Source organism: Hipposideros armiger, unplaced genomic scaffold (genome assembly GCF_001890085.2).
Source record: "Hipposideros armiger isolate ML-2016 unplaced genomic scaffold, ASM189008v1 scaffold_1085, whole genome shotgun sequence".
In the NCBI taxonomy this organism is placed as follows: Eukaryota; Metazoa; Chordata; class Mammalia; order Chiroptera; family Hipposideridae; genus Hipposideros; species Hipposideros armiger.
The window spans coordinates 292,593-314,986 of NW_017732435.1; the positions used below are offsets into that span (position 1 = coordinate 292,593).

The following is a 22,394-nucleotide window of genomic DNA, read 5'->3' on the forward strand; positions in this document are numbered from 1 at the left end:
GCTATTATTACCCCATTTAGTAAGTGACAAAGCTAAGGCTTAGAGAGATGAGGCGCCTCGCCCAAGTTTACTCGGCCAATAAATGCTCTCATGGGACCGTCTTCACACAATGGCTTCCCATGTGCAACCTCTGCCTTAGCTTCAGACACCGATTTAAATAAATGGCCACATGGCATCCCTGCATTTGGTTGTTGACATTTTCCCCCACCTGACACGATCCATTATGATGTTCGATGACCTTTAAATGAAAGTCCAGTGGATTCTTATCAAGTGCGAAGGCTAAGAAAATGTTTGTCCTTCACAAGGAAATGCTGCATTTTATTAGCAAATGAGAACGGTGTGACCCAGCATGTCTCCTGTCTGCTCTGGCCACCAGGACACAATCTTGGGTTCCACTGCCGGAGTGCCCCTGCATCTAGTGTCAGCAGACCTGCTGAGAGGCGTGTGGGGACTGGAGCCCTACTCGGCTGCTCTTTGGGTCTTGGACTCCTGCTCCACAAACGGGGACCACAGTGCCCAGTGCAGGACTGTGTGGAGGGTCAAACTGAGCACAGACTGGAAACACCCACCCAAGACCTGGCCGGAGGAAGACAGACACCCAATGTCAGCTCCCCTTCATCCTTTAATTAATTCTCCAGCCACTTCTTTCTTTCTCCTCTGCTTTCTCCCCCCCAAAATTATTTGGCCCTAGATTTTTAAAATCTTGTTTTAATAAATCCGTGTTGAATATAACATACATGCTTTTTCTTATAAGTGGCCTCAAATCTTTTCAGAAGTCTATGTAGCTTAAATATGAGGTCAGACAACTAAGTTCGCAAACTCATCCTAGAAAAAGTGCTACATACCTCACTACTGAATGTCACTACAGTCACCTTCGAATACTCCCCTTGGGAAGCTATGCACCAACACCAGCGCCTAGTCCACCCTTCAAAGCAATTTTGAAACTCTTTTTCTGGAATGGCCATTAGAGCTGTCGTCGTATTACCCGTCATGTCCTGAATGTCATCAAAATGTCTTCCTTTCATTATTTCCTTTCTCTTCAAGTAAAGAAAGAAGTCACTGGGGGCCAGATCAAGTGAGTAGGGAGGGTGTTCCAATACAGTTATTTGTTTACTGGCTAAAAACTCCCTCATAGACAGTGTCGTGTGCATTGTCGTGATGCAAGAGCCATGAATTATTGGCAAAAAGTTCAGGTCGTCTAACTTTTTCACGCAGCCTTTTCAGCACTTCCAAATAGTAAACTTGGTTAACAGTTTGTCCAGTTGGTACAAATTCATAATGAATAATCCCTCTGATGTCAAAAAAAGGTTAACAACATCATTGCAACAAGTTCGTGAACTTAATTGTCACCCCTCCATCACCTAGAAGTGGAAGAAAATTTCAGAGTTATTGCATAAAGAACATAGAATTTGGAAATGAGGTTGGAAAATGTCAACCTCCAAAAATAAAGCCAAAAAGAACCAACAGAATGAATGATGTTAGCCATCTGTGGTGACCTTTCCAGGAAATAACTCACTCTAGCTGGTGATGATTGAGAAATGCAGCTGACAACAAGAGGGTCTGTCTCAAATCTCAAAATCTCATCCTGAACACCTGAGAGAAAAATCTGAGGAAAACTGTAACCTAATGAAGTACAACATGTCAGGAAATCATTTTGCTGAACAATGACTAAAGGCTGTTGAAAACAAAGTCAGACGTGTCAGTCGGCATCCACTTTCTAGAATTCAGACACCACACATGCTTTCTGAACAGAGTCTTTAACATCAGCTGTTAGCAGGGTAACTAAACAGGCACGAAGGTCACGCTCAGGTACAGGGACCCAGCAGCTGCAGGAAGCAGCCACCGCCCTCAGGACTGAGGAGCAAAGGAGGACTCTGGAATGACTGAACCTGATGAACTCGGAGGAAGTGGCCCAAGGCCCAGGCCTCTGAGGAGGGGGCGCTGCTCAGCTGGTGCTGGGAGCTGAGGGGGTGGGGGCAAACTGTATGTCTGCCAGGGCCACAAACCAGATTCCACTGGATCCCACCATTGCAGCTGAGGTGGACAAGGGTTCAAAGGCTGCTCACAGGGAACAGGAAGCCAGGAGCAAGGACAGGTCCCTCCTCTGCCCCCATCCTGCTGGTCCCTTGGCCACTCCCTCCTGGCAGGGTATGCCAGGCAGTCACTGGCAGAGTAGAAAGGAGGTGAGCAGAGTCTAGGGGGCTAAAGCTGAGACAACAGCTTGATAAACTACACACTGGGTTTCTGAAAAGTGAGTCTCATCAGTACCCCAGGGAGATCGCACTGATTCTAGACAGAAATATCTATCGCCAGAGTGGTGGAGGCCAATTCAGCAAGCTTCCAGACCGGGTGCCATGGGCCTGCAGCAGGCACTGTGACCCCCCCACTGACAACCGTTGAGCTGTTCACCAGCAGCTTACAGCTCTGAGTCACATCAACCCCAGTAAGTGACTGGTGACTTCCTGGCTGCACCAATCAAACTGAATTTCCAAACTGATAAGAGCCGGAGTGAGGCCACACCCATGGTGATGCTCAGTCAAAGCTTGGTCTAAAGCCTTCAGTGGCCCCTGTGTCTGACCACATGTGGCTCACACACAGGAAGACTGATCAGGCCTTTTGAAGAAAAAATCGTGTAAGCCCAACTGTTTCCACAAATGCGTCACACACACACACACACACAAATTGTGCCAAAGTAAACAGGCACAAAACTTCAACTGGCCCTGGAAAAACCTGCTTACACACTCCTCATTCTGCCCAGTTTCCCTCCAGCAGAAGCACTGGCCAAGTTGGGGACCTTCAGGGGCACAGGCCTTCCAACACCCCCTGCCCTGTCCCCATTTGCCTCTCAACAGCCACTGCCCCACCCTTCCTAAAGGTTACACTAAAGGGAGAGGACAGGCGCTCAGCAAGAGGGTCCTGGCCCTGGGCGTGTGCACGGGTGGGCATGAGGGCAGCTGGGCACCATGTGGGGCGCCTAACATTACCCATCGAGTCCAGGTCGGACAGAAGGATTTTTTTCTTGTAAGTCACATCCTCACAGTCATTGACCCTCCCAGGCGCGGTCAAACCTCCCCGCTCAAAACAATACAAACAGGGTCAGCTGAGTGGCGCATTGGTTAGGAGTTGGCTTGGGACGCAGGCTCTGAGCAGCAGGGCCCCGGTTTGGATCCCACATGCAGGCCAGTGACACTGCACTCTACAGTTAGGATGGTGAACGGCAGCTCGACCTGGAGCTGGGCTGCTGTGAGTCGCTGGCAACGATGTGGGCTGCAGTGGGGCTTGCCGGCAGCTGGCATGAGCTTTCGTGAGCTGCCGTGAGCGGCCATCCAATGGCCGGTGAGCGATCTGCCTCACCCAGGAAGAGCACAGTGATAATACCACCATGGGCCAGTGAAGCGACATCCTCCACAACTAGACTGAAGAACAAAAGGACAGCAACTTGTCTGTTCCCCTTCTCCAATTTGCCAACGCTGTTCCCTCCCCCAATTCCCCAATAAAAACTTTAAATTAAAAAAAAAGAAAAAAGAAGAAATACAAACAAAGCCAGATTAAAATGACACAGAAAAATAAAACCCATGACTGCTGGACCCAAGTCCACGCCCCACATCCATTCAGTCCAGAGCCTGTAAGAAAAGTTGTCTTTTCTTTAAGCTCTAAACTGTCATTTTTATATCTGTTGTTCATTGTTCTTACTGTAAAGAGCAAGCTTCTTGGAGCTTCCTGGAGAACTGCTTATGACTAAGGGCATCGTTCAGTGGGCACTCCACGGTATGCCCGTCTGTGTTCCCCTTCAACATGAACGCACCACGTCTGCCAAAAGAGAACACAAAGCTCAAGCTCAAAGCCACAGAGCAGACCGAGCGGACATGCAATGACACTGCCAGGATTTTTAGCAGTTATTGGCAAAGACTGCGCCTCACTGATGCCTTCCTGACCATTGTTCCCAAACCCGACTGCATGGGAGTCACCTGGGAACCTTTTCTATCTAAGGCGTACGCTCTGAGTTAACTGGTCCGGGGTAGGTCCTAGGCATCTGTATTTTTAAAATCTCCCCACATGTTCCCAAAGAGTGGCCTGATTGAAAACCACTGGACTACAGTTTGGATGGGGGTGGAGGAGTAAAGAGCGAGATAAGCAAGCAGCAAGGAAAACCAATTCAGACACAGGAGCAGGAAAGGGGAGGGAGGTGGCGGCAGAAAGAGTTGGAGGCTACCGCAGTCCTTGCAGTTTCATTTTATGGCAGTAATCGGAGTGCGATCGGCAAGCAAATCCCTTCACGCTGCATGTACTTCACTGGTGAACTTCAGCACTTAGTACTGCTAGTCACCCGATAAGGCGGCTCCCTGGGATGCACGGAAAGCAAGCAGCCCTCACAGGCCAGGCCCTCCTATCCGGACACCACGGGCAGGCGTGAAGACGCTGTGTGGGGCGCTTGCTCAGTGCCTGCCCCAGGAAAGAAGGGACGGGAGCCCCCTCCCAGGCACGTTCCCAGGTGAAATGGTTCTGCTGGGGTGGATGAAAAGCATGCTGACCTCCACAGAATAACTTTACATGTCCAATGAATGACCTATGCACACCTTTTCGGCCAGGAAGGAGGAAAGAAATGTGTACACGTACACGTGTACAGGTGTGTGTGTCTGCAGTTGCAGACACAATGTGCTTTTCCGGTGGGGTTAAGGACACACACACACAATTTACTCGGCACTTTCTACCTGTGTGCCTGGCACAGGGTTGCAAGTGCTTCACAGGCACCATCTCTTTTAATCCTCGTACGAGCTCCAGAGCAGTAGGTTCTGGCATGAACCTACAGAGAAGGTGGCAGGGACTTAGAAAGGTACTTGTCCAAGGACACATAGTAAGTGGGGCTGAGGCCGGGACGCCGTGTCACCTCTCCACGGCCCACTCAGCATTCCCCAGCATGCCCGCAGCATGGCAGGCACAGCTGGGCAGGACATGTTGTGTGTGCCCTGAACACGTTCAATGACGAGGTGTGAACTGCTGCAAGAGCCCCAACCCAGGACGTTTGGTCCACAGCTAAATCCTCATTTCTGCAAAAGTTATGTCCGCTGTGGGGTGAAATAGAGAAGGAGCTGGGACCGAGCAGGGAGGTAAAGCCCTTCGCACACAAAGAAAACTGCTCATTTTCAGGCTGTTTTCCTCCTCGGCCAGTAAGAATGTCCCCAAAAAGCATAAAAAGAGAGAAAGCACCAATGTCCAAAAGGGGAGTTGGTCATGCTGCAGGAAATTTTCCCACAGGCCTGCCTCCACCCCGCTCTCCCCAATTCTCCCTGGCCTTATGCGTTTCCACCCCACTGAGGGGCTGGTGGGGAGGAGGACCAGGAGCTCTGCTAGTTCCCAAAGGCTGGACCACGCACCTGTCTGCTCAGGCAGTGACACACCACATCACGAACCGCCGTCATCCACTCTAGGTTCCTGACCGAATGACTCCAGATGTCACCCCCAGGGCCTCATAATCCTGTGCACCTCCAAACTCACCGAGTAACTGAGGCTGTCATTTCCTCAGTTCCCCCTCCTGCACTGGCAGAACAGCAAGTCCCGGAATAAAATGCTATCGCTGCTTCTCTGCATCCCACCAAGGGGACAGAACTCTGCCACCCCTGGGCACATTTCTGCGTTCCTCCTTTAACTGGGCAGGTTGGCTCCATGCCTTCCCAGGCTGCCTGAGGTGCTCCAACAGGCTCTGGCCCCTCTAGCAAGCAGTGCCCGATTACCGCAGGGCCCTGACGGATGTGGGAACAGGCTGTGTACCCACCACATGGGCCCCAGTGTCGCCACAGGTGCCCCCCACATCTTCCAGACAAATCCACCTCCAACCTACCTGTCCAATGCCTACACCTCCAACCTTCTACATCACAAGTCAGGCGTATCAACGGTTTTATCTTCTCAGTGGTCACAAAGGGCAGAGAGCATTAAAATGACCAGCCAGAGAGGGAGCTCCCAAAACTCAGGAATGTAATGAGTCAGAACATCGGAGGCCCAGCCCGACTCCAGCAGTCACTATGCTAACCAGGCAGACTGCCCGGAAGCCGCTATACCCCAGGCATGGTCTAGAGGCTCCCATTTAAATGCAGGGCCATCTAATGAGGATAAATTTTATGATGAAACTCTCTTCTCAGTGCCGCGGGAAGGGACTAGACTGCTGAAGAACAACGGTGAAGTCCACTGCTCATTCTCCTACACCTGGGCAGCCCCACAGGCCCTCTACTCCTCAGATAGGTGAAGGGACCCTCCACTGGTTAAGGCACACCAATTTAACGGCTCAGCTTGCAAACTCGGCCAGCTGGTCAGCTACAACAGCAATGCGGCATTTTTGGAGGAAAAGGCAGACGCTCTAGTCCCCCGAGTCCGTGTTCACATGGCACATAAAGAAAAGCCAGATTCGCACCCAGAAATGGCAGGGGTTCCTACTTGACCACAGCTGTTACAGACTGAAGACTCAGTGCAAAAAATGGCAAAATCAGGGCACATGACTGGCTGGCCCAAGCCTGGGTCACACAGCAGAGCAGCCTGGGCAACAGTGACAGATACCCAGGGTGTGTTAGGACAGTGCTCACATCTCCCCCGTAGCAGACCCTCCATGGAGCTTGGCTCATGGCCGTTCTCACGACGGTCACCCCACCAGTCTGAGCCTCCTCTCACTCACAGGTAGTTACCATGCACCAACCGTGTGCCAGGTGCCAAGCCACCCAGAAAATACAAGGACACACACTAATGCCTAAATGCTTGCCGTGCCCCCCGCCCTCGTCCCCATGCTTCTATTCGTGAGCCTTCTTTCTGCTTTTGGTTGCCTAAGCACACCAAGTTAATTCTGGCTCCAGGACCTTTGCACATGATCTTCTCCATGCCTGGACAGCCTTCCACCACATCTGCATGGCTGGGTCCTTCCCGTCATCAGTTCTCCCCCAGTGTCCCTTCCTTAGTCTTTTCTGATGATTATGAGCCCCCCTGGAGCTCCACTTAGCACACTATCCGATACTGGCTTCGTGGCCCACACCTCACACCCCTGCCAGAAGGTATGTTCCCAGACCCACATTTGCCTCACACCTCACAGCCTCCCTTCGGCCCAGCACAGCATGGATGCTAATAAATCGGAGGGAGGATGGAAGGCAGGAAAGGGGGTTGCTCACCGTCTAGCTGGATGCAGGCAATCAAATGAAAACCGTACCGGATGCTCCCCAGGTCAGAGAAGTCCAAAGTGTCAACACCGGCACACGATGGGGGACCCAAGGATGATGGGAGGCTGCGATCCCTGCTCTCGGCTAGACAAGCAGGGTCTGGAGATGCAGAACCCCAGCCCAGGGGCAGGCAGCCCAACATATGAGGGCTGGCCAAGGGGTGCTCAGGCCTGCCCGTCGCCCAGGTGCTGTCTCAGGCACCACTTCCCTCAGCTCACACACGGATCAGAGGACGGGGCAGTTAGGCTCCCGAGGGAAGGGCTGAGATGCTCCGAGGGACCTTAGACACTTTCATACACGCAGTTCTTTCTTTCTTTCTTTTTTTTTTTTAGCTAAGCCATCCTGGCACCTGTTGGCAGCTCAGTAGCAGCTCAGCTCGGGCCTAGACTCGCACCGCTATTGCTCAGAGCTCGCACTTGAGTGAGCTCTTAACCAACTGAGCCACTCGGCCAGCCCCTCATACACGCAGTACTATAATAGTTGGTCCCAATCATTCAGAGACACCGAGTAAGCTCATAGCATCCCTGTTGTTATCACCCTGAAGAAGCTAAATGCCCAAAGCTGACAATTTCCTTCTATACTCTCTGGGCATAATTTACTAGCCAGGGCAGTTTCTGAAAGGTAAGACCGATGCCTTAAAATGGGGATTCCAAATCTGGAAAGATCTCAACATGCAGCCACAGGCAGCCTTTAGAGATCATCTCTTAGCCTAGCGCCCCGGCTCCATCATCCCGGCTCCCCTGCTCCACCATCAGGTTCCCTTCCATCACCCCGGCTCTCCCCTCCACCATCAGGTTCCCTTCCATCATCCCGGCTCCCCTGCTCTACCATCAGGTTCCCTTCCATCACCCCGGCTCCCCCCTCCATTACCTGGCTCCCCTCCTCTATCATCCTGGTTGCCGAATTAGCACTTAAACGTGTATGTTCTGTGCTGATGGCTTCCTGTCTGTTAGCTTGGATGGTTAGCTTTCTGGGCTTTGTCCACTCTTTCTATGTGTGCAAACCTCTGAAACAGAACTTTTCTTCTCACAGTTGCAGCACTCCCTTCCTGGAATAAATAAATAATGCAGAAAATATGGAAGGTATTTGAGTAGACTCTCCTCCAGCTCTGCACCAAGTGGTAGGGACAAGGAGAGCCCACTGTGGGGTGACGGAGCACTTGGGAGGTCTCACAGGGGTGAGCCAGCTGCGGAGGCTCTGGAAGGAGATGAGCAACCTGAACGTCTGTGGACCTGGAAAGGCAAGGTGAGACCTGAAGCCAGACCCCCATGAAATTACCATCCCATCACTCACTCCACACCCATTAATCCATTTGTTCAGCTTTGCTCTCAGAGCCCCTAGGAACAGACCGTGCACTTTGACCAATTACTGTATCTTCAAAATGTAACCCAAATGGGACACTTTACAAGTGCCACATTTAGAAGTGCCTAACTCAGTGCCATAGCTTCACCTCGAGCAAATAAATGGTGACGTTCCCAGGACCACGGGGGTTCCTCCTGGCCCAAGAGAGGGAGACAGACCACAAAGGAAGGGAAGGCGTTCCCCATGGGGCACGTCTACAGCTGGCTTATATCCCTGGTCCAACTAGTCACACCACGATGTCCCCATGGACCCGGGTATCTGCCTCACACTAGCCCCTTCTCTGTCAGAGAAGCCTCACTAGAGTCACCCCAGAAGCGTCTATGGGAAAAGAGAGTGAGCACGTGTGCAGTAAAATGAAAGTGAGCCCTCAACACCATCTCTGACATGCCACTGACTTCCATCAACCCCTTTACAGGTGAGGAAACGGAGGCCAACGAGCAGCACATCAGCCTGGGACTGCTTTGAGTTACCACAACCAAACGTCTGGGCTTTTATATGCTTATTCTTCTTGAAATTATCACAGCGGATCTATCAACATACAATCTAGTTCTCAATTGTCTCAATTAGAGGCACCAGAGAAGCTGCACGAAGGCCGCGCTAATGGACAGAACTACCCCTCAGCCCTCACAGGGCGCTTTGCTACACTGCCAGGATTATTAATTTGTCCTACACTTGTCACTCACCCACAGTTTCAAAAGCAAGCTAGAAACTGAACTAATGAAACTGAAAGAATGTTTGCTAATTAAAACCTTGTGAAAAAGTTTTCGAACAACACACCGTATTCAGATAGCAACTCAAGATACTGAAAAAGCCATTTGCCAGTTAGTTAAGAAATTAATTTTACAGTCACATAGTTAAAAACCACACCCCAATGTAATTTTCAAAGATAACTTACAGAACATGAAGGGGTAGAACTGGGAAATAACCCCTTCGCACCACACACGGAGGGGAGCGGGGTGCAGCTCTGGCCCACAGCTTCTCACCTCCCCTTCCAGCAGACCCAACGTCCACTCAGTGTTACGCTGCAGCCGGCTCCCCACCTTCCAGGGCTCGGTTTCCTCAGCAGAGAAGGAGCAGGGGCTGCAGACCCCCGTGTCCTCAGCTCCTTCCAAGATCAAGGTTCCAGGCCAGGTACGGGGAGGTCCTTTCTGGGAAAGGAGGCTCGCTTGCTTAAACACGGCAGAGGGGGGCTGGCTCCAGTGGGCACAGGAGCCCCCAGGCTCATGACTGCAGACCAGGCAGAAGGGCCCCTGCTCGAACAGCACGAGTGTACACATCAACACCAGCTGTTGGCATTTCCATCCTGATTTCCTCTTCACTGAACAACCTGATAGGTAATTGAAGATACTGAGGCAGGCGGGTAAGTAACGTGCCTGAGTCTGCACAGTTAACTGGAAAAGCCAGGATTCAAATGCAGGCCGGTGGCCGCTGTGCCTGGCATCCCCTCGGCCCTGATGCCCCAGAGCCAGCTGCCCCGCCATGAACTTTCCTGCGCCGTCACCCTGGGTTCTTCTTGGCAGACCCACAAGGCCGGAGCAGGAAGAGGCACAATGGTTTCCACGGGCCCCAGCGTGGACTGACTGTCACCCCGGCACTCTAACCGACACCCGCCCCAGCGTGGACTTACTGTCACCCCGGCACTCTAACCGACACCCGCACTTGGTAGCCCAGAGGGCAGAGCCACCAGTGCTCGGAAACCAGCCACATCATGCAAGGGCAGCTCCGACCTGAGCACACACCAGCCCTCCACAGAAGCCTCCGCCCTCTGCTGAAAGCGACACTGGCCCCCATGGTGCTGCCAAAGGCTGGCTTCCCAGTACAGTGCTGTCAGAGATGCCACCACCGAGGTGAAAAACAAGACCACCAGACCCTCAGAAAGGTCCTTCCAGGCTAGGACAGGCAGAAGGCACTGCTCTTCTCACTGCTCAGGGAGAAAAGCTAACAAAAAACCATGCCTCAAACACAAACACTGCCACAGAATCGGCATCTGCCGAGTCACATCTGTCCCCAGGGGCAGACAAACCTTCCCTCCCTCCCTTTCCTTTAGAAAACAAGAGACCCAATTCGCATCTTCCGAGGTAAATGTTTAGTGACCCACACTGTTTCTTGATGCTGACCACGTGCTGAAGGAGCCCCTGCATAGGTGGGGCCACCTGCCCGTGACCCCGTTTATGAGGCTGGATGGCCAAGCTGTGTCCTTCATGCCTCCCAGCCTCAGGCCCAAAGCTCAGACCACCCAAGAGCCCAGACTAGGCCCCCTCGTAGTTCCCCATCAGCAGTTGGCAATAACAGGGGTTAGGGAGCCGCTTGCCAGCCCCGGTAATCAGCACCTTCCAGGCCTGAAGTTTTGGCTCAGCGTCGACTACAGAGAAACCTGCCACTTATAACTTGCTGATGAGGACCAGGACCCGCTCCAAAGCCAGGTTTTAGGTGGTGATGGGGGGCATTACAACTCCAGCCCCAACTTTGCTCCTGCACGACCTGTGGGGCACGTTCATAGCTGTGGGATTCCCTGGAAACTATAGGTGTGACTGCGGGAAGTTCCTGTGGTTTCTCCAGGCACGGTGAAAGACAAATCGGCAGTGGCTCTCAGGTGTCTCAGGCATCTCAGCGACAAGGCTGAGAGAAATTGGAAGTGCCAGGAATTACACCTTACAGACAGTTGTAGCATCATGTTTGTAAAAAACCTCTCATTGACAAATGCAACACAAAATATGAGGCTTCCTGTTGGAGAAACAAAAAGAAATAATATCTATTTATTAATGGTCTCCCACCCTGCTTCCCAAGTCATCCACAAGTTACCGTTTGTAACAGCAAGCAAAACGGCCCAGGATGAGTGGAAAAGCTGGCGGGAGGGCTGAACGTAGAGTGATGTCTTCTGCCCTCCAGATGCCAAACAAGAAGGGGGTAGTCAACACAGTAAAACAGCTGCAGCAACTCTGGGGAGCGGGACAGACATGGTCTCTGGGCCATAGCCGTCCAATTAAGTGAACTGATCTCACGGACCACCTAACCTGAAACCCGACCACCAAAATGTTCACCAGAATTAGCAATTCCCAAATAATTTAGATATTTCTGATAGAAGAAATGGTACCAAATGTAAGGATATTTTCCTGGTGACACAGGTGACAACTGGGGACCTTAGACTACCCTGAAGCATCCTTTGAAGCGCACCATCACTGGACATTCCTGAATTACGGGAGATACAAGAGTCTGGTGTCATCTTCACTGACTGCGATACTGTGTGTGTAAGAAATGTATATCTGGGCTCCACCCAGGGCCCCTGGCTCACAGCTCCCCAAGCCTTTGGCATTTCCTGAGCAAGAAGAGCAATGGCAGGATCTTTATTTTTATTTTATTTTTTTTTTAAGATTTTTATTGGGGAATTGGGGGGAGGGGAACAGACAAGTTGCTGTCGTTTTGTTCTTCAGTCTAGTTGTCGAGGACGTTGCTTCACTGGCCCAAGTTGGCACCATCATTGCGCTCTTCCCAGGTGAGGCACATCAGTCGCCGGCTTCTGGACGGCCGCTCACTGCGGCTGCTGGCCTCTCACGCTGGCTGCTGGCTACATACGGTAGCCCATGGCAACCCACTGCCACAGGGGCTGCAGCCTACGCCATCGCCGGCAACTCACGGCAGCCCAGCTCCAGGTTGAGCTGTTGTTCAGCATCTTAGCTGTGGATCTGAACCAAGGCCCTCTGGCATCCCAAGCCAGTTCTTAACCAACGCGCCACTTGGCAGGCCCTGGCAGGATCTTGTTATAATGTTTGGTCTCTGGTCCTCAGTTCCTGAAATCACTTCAGAGCCATGAAAGCGAAACAGGTGTCATGTTATTCATAACAAGGCCCTTTGACCACAACTGGGTCTATGCTGATGACTTCTGGAAGGCACCTATGGATGGGGGCTGGTTGCCAGGGAAGCCAACCATGATAGAGGGGTGGAATTTTTTTCCGGGGAGGGGCTGGCAGTCGGCTCAATCACCAATGGTCAGTGACTGAATCACTCATACCTATGGACAGAAGCCTCTGTAAAATCCCAGAGGATGGGATTCAGAGAGCTTCCACATGCCGTCATGCACGGCTCCATGAGGAAAGAAGTTTGTTTGGGACCTTGCCAACTGTACCTCTTCCTCTAGCTATTGATTCATATCCTTTAATATCCTTTGTAATATGTTGGTAATCTAGTGAGTAAACGGGTTCTGTGGCCATTCTAGCAAATTAATGGAACTTCACTCTGATTTACAGCCAGTCAGAAGTGACAACCTGGACTTGCGACTGGCATCTGAAACAGAGGGCCCTTGGCCTGTGGGGTCTGATGCTATCTTGGGGAAGACAGTGTTAGAACTGGGTTGAATTGTAGGACACCCAGCTAATGACAGAGCACTGCTTGGTGGTGTAGGGGAACCACCCACATACCCCACACCCCCGCCCAGTCCCCCAACAAACACACACATGCTGGAAATTGGGAGCGGAAACCTTTTACTGATCCCATCACAAACCCATAAAATTGTTTTTCAAAAAGTACTAGTTTTTAGCTGGTTTGGTAATTTAAGCTGCACACCATCTACAAACTTTTTAATTTTTTAAATGAAAATTTCAAAAGTACAGAAAAATAAAATAGTATGAGGAACCCCATGTACCCAGTCAACTTCAAGAACACATTTGGCCAGTCTTGTTCCCGCATAATTCTGCCCACAGACGTGACGCCATTGCGTCCATAAACACTTTAGTTTGTACCTACAGAAGACACGGATTTTCAACAAACTAACCCCAATGCCATTACTGCCACTAATAAAACTAACGATAATGCTTTAAATTTTATCTATTATCCAGTTCCTATTCAACTTGCTGCTAATTATTTTTTGAAGACTTTCTGTAGTTGGTTTGTTCAGTGGTAGCGAGGCCCTGAAGGGAGACAGGATATCTTGTTCACCATTGCAGCTCCCACAGGGTAACTGGTTAATAGAAAATGCTTGAAAATAAGAAGCAGGGACTTCTGTTTCCATGGACTCTGGGAGTTGGGAGTGACCAGACACAGGTGGCACATTCCAATGAGAACCACCATGCTCCTTGATCAAGGACGCAAAGTCTGCAGCGGAGTTCTCAGAAAGGTGAGCAATCTGACACGGACCAGAACACATCAATTCTAAGATGTACTTTTTTTTCACAGTTTAACATGAAATTGGGATGCACCCCACAATGGACAACACCTTACAGTGCTGTGGGACACACAAGGGCCATGACGTATCCGTCATTACCAGCACACGTCAAACACACAACACAGCAGTGCAGTTTGCAGGACGCACGTTAGTGGCTTGGAAGAAAATCCCTGAAACAGTAAAGCACGTAATCCCTAGAAATTAAACCAAGTAGGATAGGAATGGATGGTGAATTGGGGAGTTTGGCAAAATTTCTAGAAAAGTCAAAAGCTAGCTAACTACATAACTGCCACGCTATGCTAAAAAGAACCAAGAGTTCTTCACGCTCTCAGGAATTTTTTTTTTTTTAGGAAATGCTGCATCACCAAAGACCTTGGTGGTATAGAGGATGACTTCATCTGAGGAAAACAGGCAGAAACATCTGAGTCAAACATCTGACACCAAAAAAGTTTTAGGAACACCTTACCCAATGTATTTCAGTCTATTTTTCTTCTTATCTATGCATGAAAGTGATATATGGAAAAATCAATGTCTAATTAAGTTTAAAAGAGTTCTTTAAATACACAGAAAATAAAAGTGGTACCTGATAAAGAAACCATTGTGACACAGTTCAGTGGACAGTGTTTTTTCTTTCCTAGTGGTACATAAAATAATGGTTTCACAAATAATGGCATCCTAGATTTGATGAAAAGAGGTATGTTCCAGACACTGAAGAAAATCAGTGACCATCAAAAGTGAGACAGGAAAAAAAAAAGTGGGTGGGCTTACTGGCACAGGGGGACAGGGAAAGGCGAGAGTAGAAGGAGGAAAGGAGGTGAGCCTTTAGGTCACAGAGAGAGGACAGGCTCAAAATTAGGGTCAATGGGAAAGCCCTTGAGGCCGGAAGGACCGAGGCAATGGGACCTGAAGGCAGCCCACACTGGACCAGCCAGCTCATCACCCAGGGCAGCCACAGAAACCCCCAACACAAGAATCACCCTGAGAACAGAGTGCTTAATTTACAGGCGTCTCACAAATGCAGGCCTTAATTTGCACCAGCTCCTCAAGCTCTCACAGGGTGATCCAGCCAAGCCAAGATGGACAGGCCTGAAGGGTGTGAAGCTTGTCATCTTCCCAGAGCAGCACCTTTTTTGGAAGTAAAAAGATCATTTCTTGGACTGACTTCTGGAGCACAGAGGACGAAACTTCAGCAGCTGCTCCGGAGCCTGAAGGTCTTTAAAATCACCTTTCCTCAGCCTCCATGTAATGTTTCACTGGCTTCATCAAGAAACATGCCAGAGGCAGGGTTCATGACCCCATAAAACTTCTAATGACCTTCATAAATGCTGATGGCTTCTATGAAAAGCAGCTGGACGGTCTCTCTCACTTGAGACCAGGAGGACCTGCAATTTCCCACCATCCCATTGCCCTCAAGTGGCTGTGGGCAATGAAGTCACATGTTCACTTTATTTCCCACAAATACTATAGATCGCGGAGCCTCAGCCTTACCCACACTTACCTCTTCAGAGCTGGGGCACCAGACAGGCTTGTGACCTCCGGTTTCCTGCAGTAATCAAACCAACACGCCGCTGTCACCACAGCAGCTGGCAGAGGTGACATCACAGTGGAACTCCTGTGCCAGAGCAGGTGCACAGGAACCAGCGAGGATTCATTACGTGTAATGTGTGTGGCAAGGACTCCACAAATGTGCGATGTGACCTCATGGTGTGCCTGGGGACAACAGACGCTTCCCCAGCCTGCCATAGCACTTCATAGAGACAGGCTCAGGAATACGCGACCAGATGGTTCCACAAGCACATTCCACCAAGTCTCCGAGCAAACCAACCTGCAGGGACCTACCACAGCCCGCTCCACGGTGGGAGACGGGGTGGAGTGTGGGCACCGTTTCCTGGGCTGAGTATACGTATCACCCAGGACACCGTGTTGACAAGGAGAGCAGACCCAAGGCTGCTACGGGAAAGCCATTAAGCACGCCACAAGGCACAGGGCAGCCCCACACAACAGAGTCCCCAGCTCCAAATGTCAACCAGCTTGAGGTTGGAGACCCTGAACTAGAGCAGCGATCCCTGCCCGAAGGACCCCAGTCCCTGCCACAACGCATGTCCTGATTTGGGCTCTGGGAACCTGGCAACTGCCCCCAGCCATCCTGACTGTTCCTCCTCCCAAAGAGTGACACCACTAGGGCTGGGAAGGCAGGTGGCCGGCAGGAGGGACCTGAGAGCCTCCCAGGAGGACACGGGTGGACACAACAGTAGCGAGGGTGGGCGGCCCAATAGGGCAGGCTGGGCCGCGAGTGACCAGCCCACTTCACATCCCCAGGCAGCCAGTGGCTGCTTCATGACGCGGGGTGGGGCACAGGAGAGAGTGGCACTTACACAACTCCCAGAGCCCAGGAGAGAGACTGGGTGACCGCTTTTGGTTTTTCAAATCCAGCCCTGATGCATCACTGCCATCTACACTCCACATGCTAAGACACCCAATCCATTTAAGGTGACACATCTCCTGGGCCGTAATACCGGCCGCAACTAACTGCGAAAATACCAGTGTCTCACCCTGTCCTGCAGAGGCAGTATGAGAGCAGAGCAGGGAGCCACCTGCCTAGACAGGTACCGCGGGAGAGGAAGGGACCTGCTTGCTTCTGGAGCCGGTTTTTATTTCCTGGAAATGGGCACATGGTCAGAAAGGAGAAAGGTGAGCTGGACTTGTATTCCTGGTACCTCGAGCACATGGACCAAGTTCAGAGCATCCTTACCCCGGGTAAGACAGCAAGGTCAAGCTCTGCTCTGAGGGCATGAGCGTTGGCTGCAGAACACGTACCAATGTCCTCAATGTACACGGAAATGGAGGCGCGTTCCTCTCAGCCCAGCCTCCTGGCACCCACCCGGAGGCGCTGCTGGTGAACGATCCACGAGGCCCTCCCTGAGAAACCCGCCAATACAGGAGCCTGAAGTCAAGGGTCCAAGACCACAATGGTGGGCCGAGGGTGTCCAGGAGCAACACCGAATCTAAGACTTCCTCAAGGAGAAGGGTGACCTCTCAGTCATGGAGGTCAGACGAGGCCAACACCTCCCTCAGTCCTACGGTATGTGTTGAGGTACCACTGTGGCCTGGGCACGGAGGCAGGGTCTGAGAGGCCCCTGTGGTGGCAGGTTTCAACTCTACTTGCTAATCATGGAGAAGGGATCCCAAGGGAAGCTGGGGGTGGGGGGCTCTCAAGGCCTCAAGAGAGTGGCATTTACTTAACAAGCGTCACGGCAGGACCTCGTTGTTTCAATCTGTGCGGCTGTACAGGTGTATCTCCATCTGGGCATCCGCCGGCTTTATGTCAGCATCACTGTGCAAACACACCTCCCAGAACAGGGTTCACAAAAGGGGGTGGGGGGGGCAGAGCAGGCTCGGCCGGGTTCAGCTGTTTTCTCATCCCACAAATTCTGCTGGGCCAGCTAGGATACTTCACTCAGGAGTTTTCCCAGGAATACCTTGGCCCTTCCCAGGATCCCGGCCAGAAGCTCCGTCAGCTCCTGCTTGAGGCTGTGCCTGGATCTCTGCTCCAGCAGCCCCCCCCACCACCACCACCACCTCCTTCCGCTAAGCCAACTGCCTCTGGCTCTGCGTGAAAGGAGGCCGCACAGCACCGCCTGCTCTGAAAGCAGCCCTCTCAGACTGCTTTCCCTCTCCCCGAAGGTCTGAGGAATGCAAATGGCAGCGGCAGGAAATGGTGTGCACAGGTAAGTGGCCCCCAGCCCCAGCCATTTCCCTGACCACCTCCCAAACATCTCTGCTCTGACCCACAGCTCCTCCAGAGTGGAGAGAGTTCCACATGAGCTGTAGCAGTGTCCTGGGCCTCCCCACTGCACCCCCGGTCTACCGGAGTGGAGCGGAGGCAGTTGCCCTGAGCTGACCCCAGGCCCGCTGGGTAGAGCCGCTAGCTTCTCATCTCTAAGGGAGGGTTAAGGGAAGAGCTCATTATTTCGCACTGTTTATCAGTCACAATCTGTTTCCATTACTTTGAGAACCCAGGGGCAGCCACAACATAACTCCAGAATAGGAAACTTTGTTTTCTTTAGAGAAAAGTTTATGTTACAGCGCCCGTTTGCCTTCCCCAGCCCCCAACCTTAAACTCTCACCTCAAATGGAATTTCTTTAAACTCCAGACTGATTATAGGTGGCGTGTGGTGTGGGTACCCCCCCTTCACATCCCCACAGGCATGCTCACAGATCTGCTGACGCCCATTCAAGCGCGTGGCAGCCGCGTGTTCAACCTCGAACCATGCACACTTGAGTGATGACAGCCATCCCCCTCCTGCCAGGAGAAGCGAGGCTGCAGGGGTGAGGAGAGCCCAGCACCCAGGTCGGGAGCAGAGCGCAGCCTCATCACCACAGGAAACCTCCACTTAGGGACACGTACACAGTGACACTCAGACTGTTTACACACCAAAGAAAGGTGTGTCCTCAGCCCCCTTTCCTGCTGGCTGCCACTGACAGAAACCCCACTCTGACCCCACAACTGGGTACAAGAGAAATGGCATGGAGTCTGGAACACTTAGTGTCATCCCAGGTTCACAGTACAAGCCCAAATGAACCAACCAAATCCTGGAGGAGTGGATGAGAGATTAAAGAAAAGAAACGCATAACAATTTTCCAGATATCGAGAAGACACACAAGACTCCTGGTTCCCTGTATTTTCAAGGGAATATTTAGGCTTTTCTTTTTTCTTTTTCTCCCTGCCTCCCAATTCCATTTATTCAGCACCTACTATTTGCCAGAACCTGCAAATGGCATTCAGTTCTCGGCCACAAGGTAAAAATGATTATCCCCACTGTAAAGATGAGGAAACGGTCAGAGGGGTTCTATAAATCAGCAAAGGTCACCAAGCAGAAAGGAGTAGGAAATCACTCTCACTCAGTGCCTATTAATGGATCTACAACGTTCCCCTTCATTTGAATGTCCACTACCCACTTCAAATAACATTACTGGTTCCCTATGAGCAACCAAATTAAGGACCAAGAAGTTGGTTTGGCATTTGAAGCCGTCTACAACTTAGTCCCAAACTCCTCCTCCAATTTTACACCCTAATGTACCATGCTCTGGCCAGTGAGGCCCCAACCATTCCAGGAAGAGCCCACACACACACACCTCCAATGTCCAAATTCCTCCCACCCTGAGACACCCGGAGGAAGGCTGCTGGAAAGTGAACAGGCTGCTTGGGCCCTGGGTCATGTCCTCCAGCTAATGCTTCCTCTAACCTCCCAAGGGCTTCCTTTGACCCCCCCAAGGACATAGGGAGCACAGACGGGGCTTAGGCCAGACACACTTTGAGATCATTTTTCACATGCTGGAAACCCTTCTGTTTCCATCCTAAACAGCCCACTTTACCCAGAGGCAGGTTCATGTCAACAGAAATCCCTTCCTCCCTTCTGAGGCTCCTCGAACTGCTAACACACCAAGGCCCAGGGGAGCCAAACCATGATTAAATTCTAAAGCATTTAAGATGCTCAACGAAAAGGCATCCTTAAAGTGCAAATCATCAATTTACTGGAGGAAGAGCAAAATGTGGCAAGTGGAGAGCTCTGTACACACATAAATGAAACAGAACTGTAAACAACATGATGCATAACTGATTGACCACACCCCCCTGAACCTGGCTTTGAGTCCTGGTGCAGCACAGCCCAGGGTGGTCTTCAGCACCCACTCCTGCTTAGTTTACTAAATCCACAGTCTGAGCTGGCTTTCTGGGTTTTGCCAAATGGAGAATAACAGTCCTGAGATGAGTTATTTAACAGGCAGGGCACACAGCAACCAACGGGGCTGGGGCGCTGAAGCAGCAGAAATATCAGACAGACAATGCCCCGAAGCCTAATACTGAAGGCTGGTGCCTGTGAAAAACGCCAGGGCGCAGAGAAACAACTAAATATGGGCTTAGAGCCTTGACTTGAATAGTAGGAAACAAGAGAAGAAATCTAAGTCCACTTACATCTAAAACACCATAGCTGCTGTTTAAATTAGGCCCATCCACGCATACCATATTATCTGTTTATGTCCACACTTTACAAGCTAAAAAAAAAAACCTATATGTTTCCTTTTATCATGAGGATAAAGTAAATTTAAAGAGGCTTTCTAGTCTCTAAGTCCACTGGTTCACAATCTAGATTAGGAAACTCAGGGCAGCACGGTTCTATTCACCAGCCAGAAAATCTCAGGACTTCCCCTTTGCAGCAGGGTCCACTGCACGAAGTTAATGAGTCCTCTTACTGCAATTTCAAAAGCTACTGCATTACACACCTCTTCCTCAACCCACAAATCGCTAAACCATTCTAAGAGCCAGGATTAAATTTTATGGTTCGTTGACAGAAAGAATAGAATCCCAAATCACCAATCATTGTATAACCATTCCTTTCCCACACTTTTTTCTACATGGTCTCTGTACCTTCCTATGGCCACCAGGCCACAAGGAGCTCTTGGATTTTTTTTTTTTTTAACTAAGGATCACACACAGAAGACCCCTCAAGCACCACCCACCAGCTGAAGCCCACCCACCCAGGGGAGTCCAGCCTCTGCAGATGCTAAGGCCACACTGTGGCTGTGTGTGATCACATGTGAAAGTGGCAAACCAAGGTAAGAAATACCAAGCGTGATTTATCCATTCTGTTTTCTTGTGCATGAAAGGCAGAAAGCTTTGCCAGGTCTCCTCAGCACACCAAGCTTTGCGGACCCACCTTACTGGGAAGCAGTTTCAAAATAATTCCAGTTTAACATGCCCACAGTTTTCACTGTGGCAGCAGCTGCTCTGCTTCCCCTGGGTGCACTGGCTCTTGACCAGTCAAGAATAAACGGGGACTTCGTGTACACATACAACAGTTCCCTGCATTAAAAAAGAAGAAGAAATGGGGCTAACAGTACACTGTCAGCTAAGACTCAAGCCAGGCCAATCCAGCACATGGAAAAGATATTTGCATTTCTGCCCACCTGGATAAAGTAAACCCCTGAAACTTACCAAGAACCAAACAAGGCACCTACCTCTACCTAATACCTTCGCCTAAGAATGAACGAATGAATAAAGCAAGGAAGGAAACCTCTGAGGCAGGAATTCAACACTGACATTTACAGGTCTGACTTTAAGGCTAGTCTGTTGATCCCCAGTTCCACCCGTTTGGCTTGTTCCGGGATACCGTTGCCTGGTTCCAGCCCAACCCATGGTCCACCTCCATTAACTCAGAGTTTCCTGGGTTTGCGGTGACACTAAACGTCACGGGAATTGGGTTACAGGATTTCGGAAAAGATAACGTTGCTTTGTAAGCCTATGAACCACCAAACACCACAAACAGCGGCGGGCGACATGTGCACAGCCCAGAGCCCTCCTGGCCCAGCAGGCGCACGGCCCAGGACGGCGCTGTGTGGCTGTCCTCAGTTTCCTCCCGAAGCGCCGGGCCGTCCAGAGAGCCTTACACGGTCCCCACGGCCTAATCACTCGGCCCTGGGGGCCTGTCGAAAACACACTCGTAGCAGAGGGACTGGGCCTGTCGAAAACACACTCGTAGCAGAGGGGCTGTCTGTGCCCGTGTAACGGAGGAGCGGGGCTGGTGAAGGCCAGCCCAGGAGACCAAGTCCGCGCGCGCGGGAGAGCCAGGGCCGAGTCCCGCAGAGTGTCACGCGGGGGCCGGGAGGGGAAGGTCGGGGACATGGCCGTGGCGGCCTCTCTCGGGGCACAGAGGCGCGATGGCCTCCGATTACTCCGACCCAGGGGAGGCCGTTTCGTCGGGCACGGAACTGGCGGCGCCCCTTCCCCACGCGGGGTGACACGGGGGGAGCGGGGAGGATCTGCAACGGCTTGTATCAAAGAGCTGAAAAGAAACTTGGACGCCTCTCTCCTGCTGCACATGACACGCTGGAAAGGCGGCAGCCTCTCCCCCCTCCTCCTCACCCCCTTTTGTGTTTCCCAACACCCGCACCCCTAAACTTCCCACCGCAGGGGATGGGGCTCCGGCGGCCTGACGAGACTCTAATTATGTGGAGCAGAGCGGGGACGTCTACAGAGGAGGAAGGGGGGCGACAAGAAAGGCGTCCGCGGTTCCCAGCACCGCGGGGCTGCGCGGGCTGGCCCTCTCCCGAGCCCGGCGAGCGCGGAGGAGCCGGTGCGCCCGCAGCCCCGGGGACTCGGCGGGAGGCCCGGCGCGGGGAGCCCCTTCGGAGCCCAGCGGCCACGTCCGAGCGAGGGGCCGGGGGCGCGTCGGCGCCGGGAGGGCCAGGCGCGGGGGTGGCGGGAGCCAGGGTTCGGGGGGCCGGGCCGCGGGCGGGCGCCCACTCACCTTCCTGCCGGCGCCGCCGCCCGCGCCGGCGGTCAGCGCGGAGCCGCCCCCGGAGTACATGTAGTAGGCGATGCCCAGCACCCACAGGAAGGCGAAGCAGAGCAGCATCCGCGAGCGCCGCCGCATCCTCCCCACTCGGCCGCCGGCCGCGGCGCCGCTGCTCGCGAGTGCTGCCTGGGGCCGGCGGACGGGGCGGAGGAAGGGGAAGGGCGCGGCGCGGCTCCTCCTCCCGCGCGGGCTCCCGCTCCGGCCGGCGGGGGAGGCGCGCACTCGGCGGCGAGCTCCGCCCTGGGCCGGGAGCGCCGAGCGGCGCCCGAGCAGGAAGCGGCGGCCTCGGCGGCGGCCAGGGGGGTCAGGGAGCAAAGGGCGACC

General features: G+C 52.2%; 1 protein-coding gene across 1 annotated transcript in view; it reads right to left on the reverse strand.

The window, feature by feature from the left end:
- GALNT2 (polypeptide N-acetylgalactosaminyltransferase 2) overlaps window positions 1-22,324 on the reverse strand; it is a 197,305-nt gene extending 174,981 nt beyond the window's left edge. Inside the window, exon 1 of the mRNA XM_019632150.1 lies at window positions 22,023-22,324. Within this exon, the coding sequence (XP_019487695.1) occupies window positions 22,023-22,148 (126 nt within the window). The 5' untranslated portion in view covers window positions 22,149-22,324. The remainder of the gene's footprint in view (window positions 1-22,022) is intronic.
- Between the last annotated feature and the right edge of the window lie 70 nt (window positions 22,325-22,394).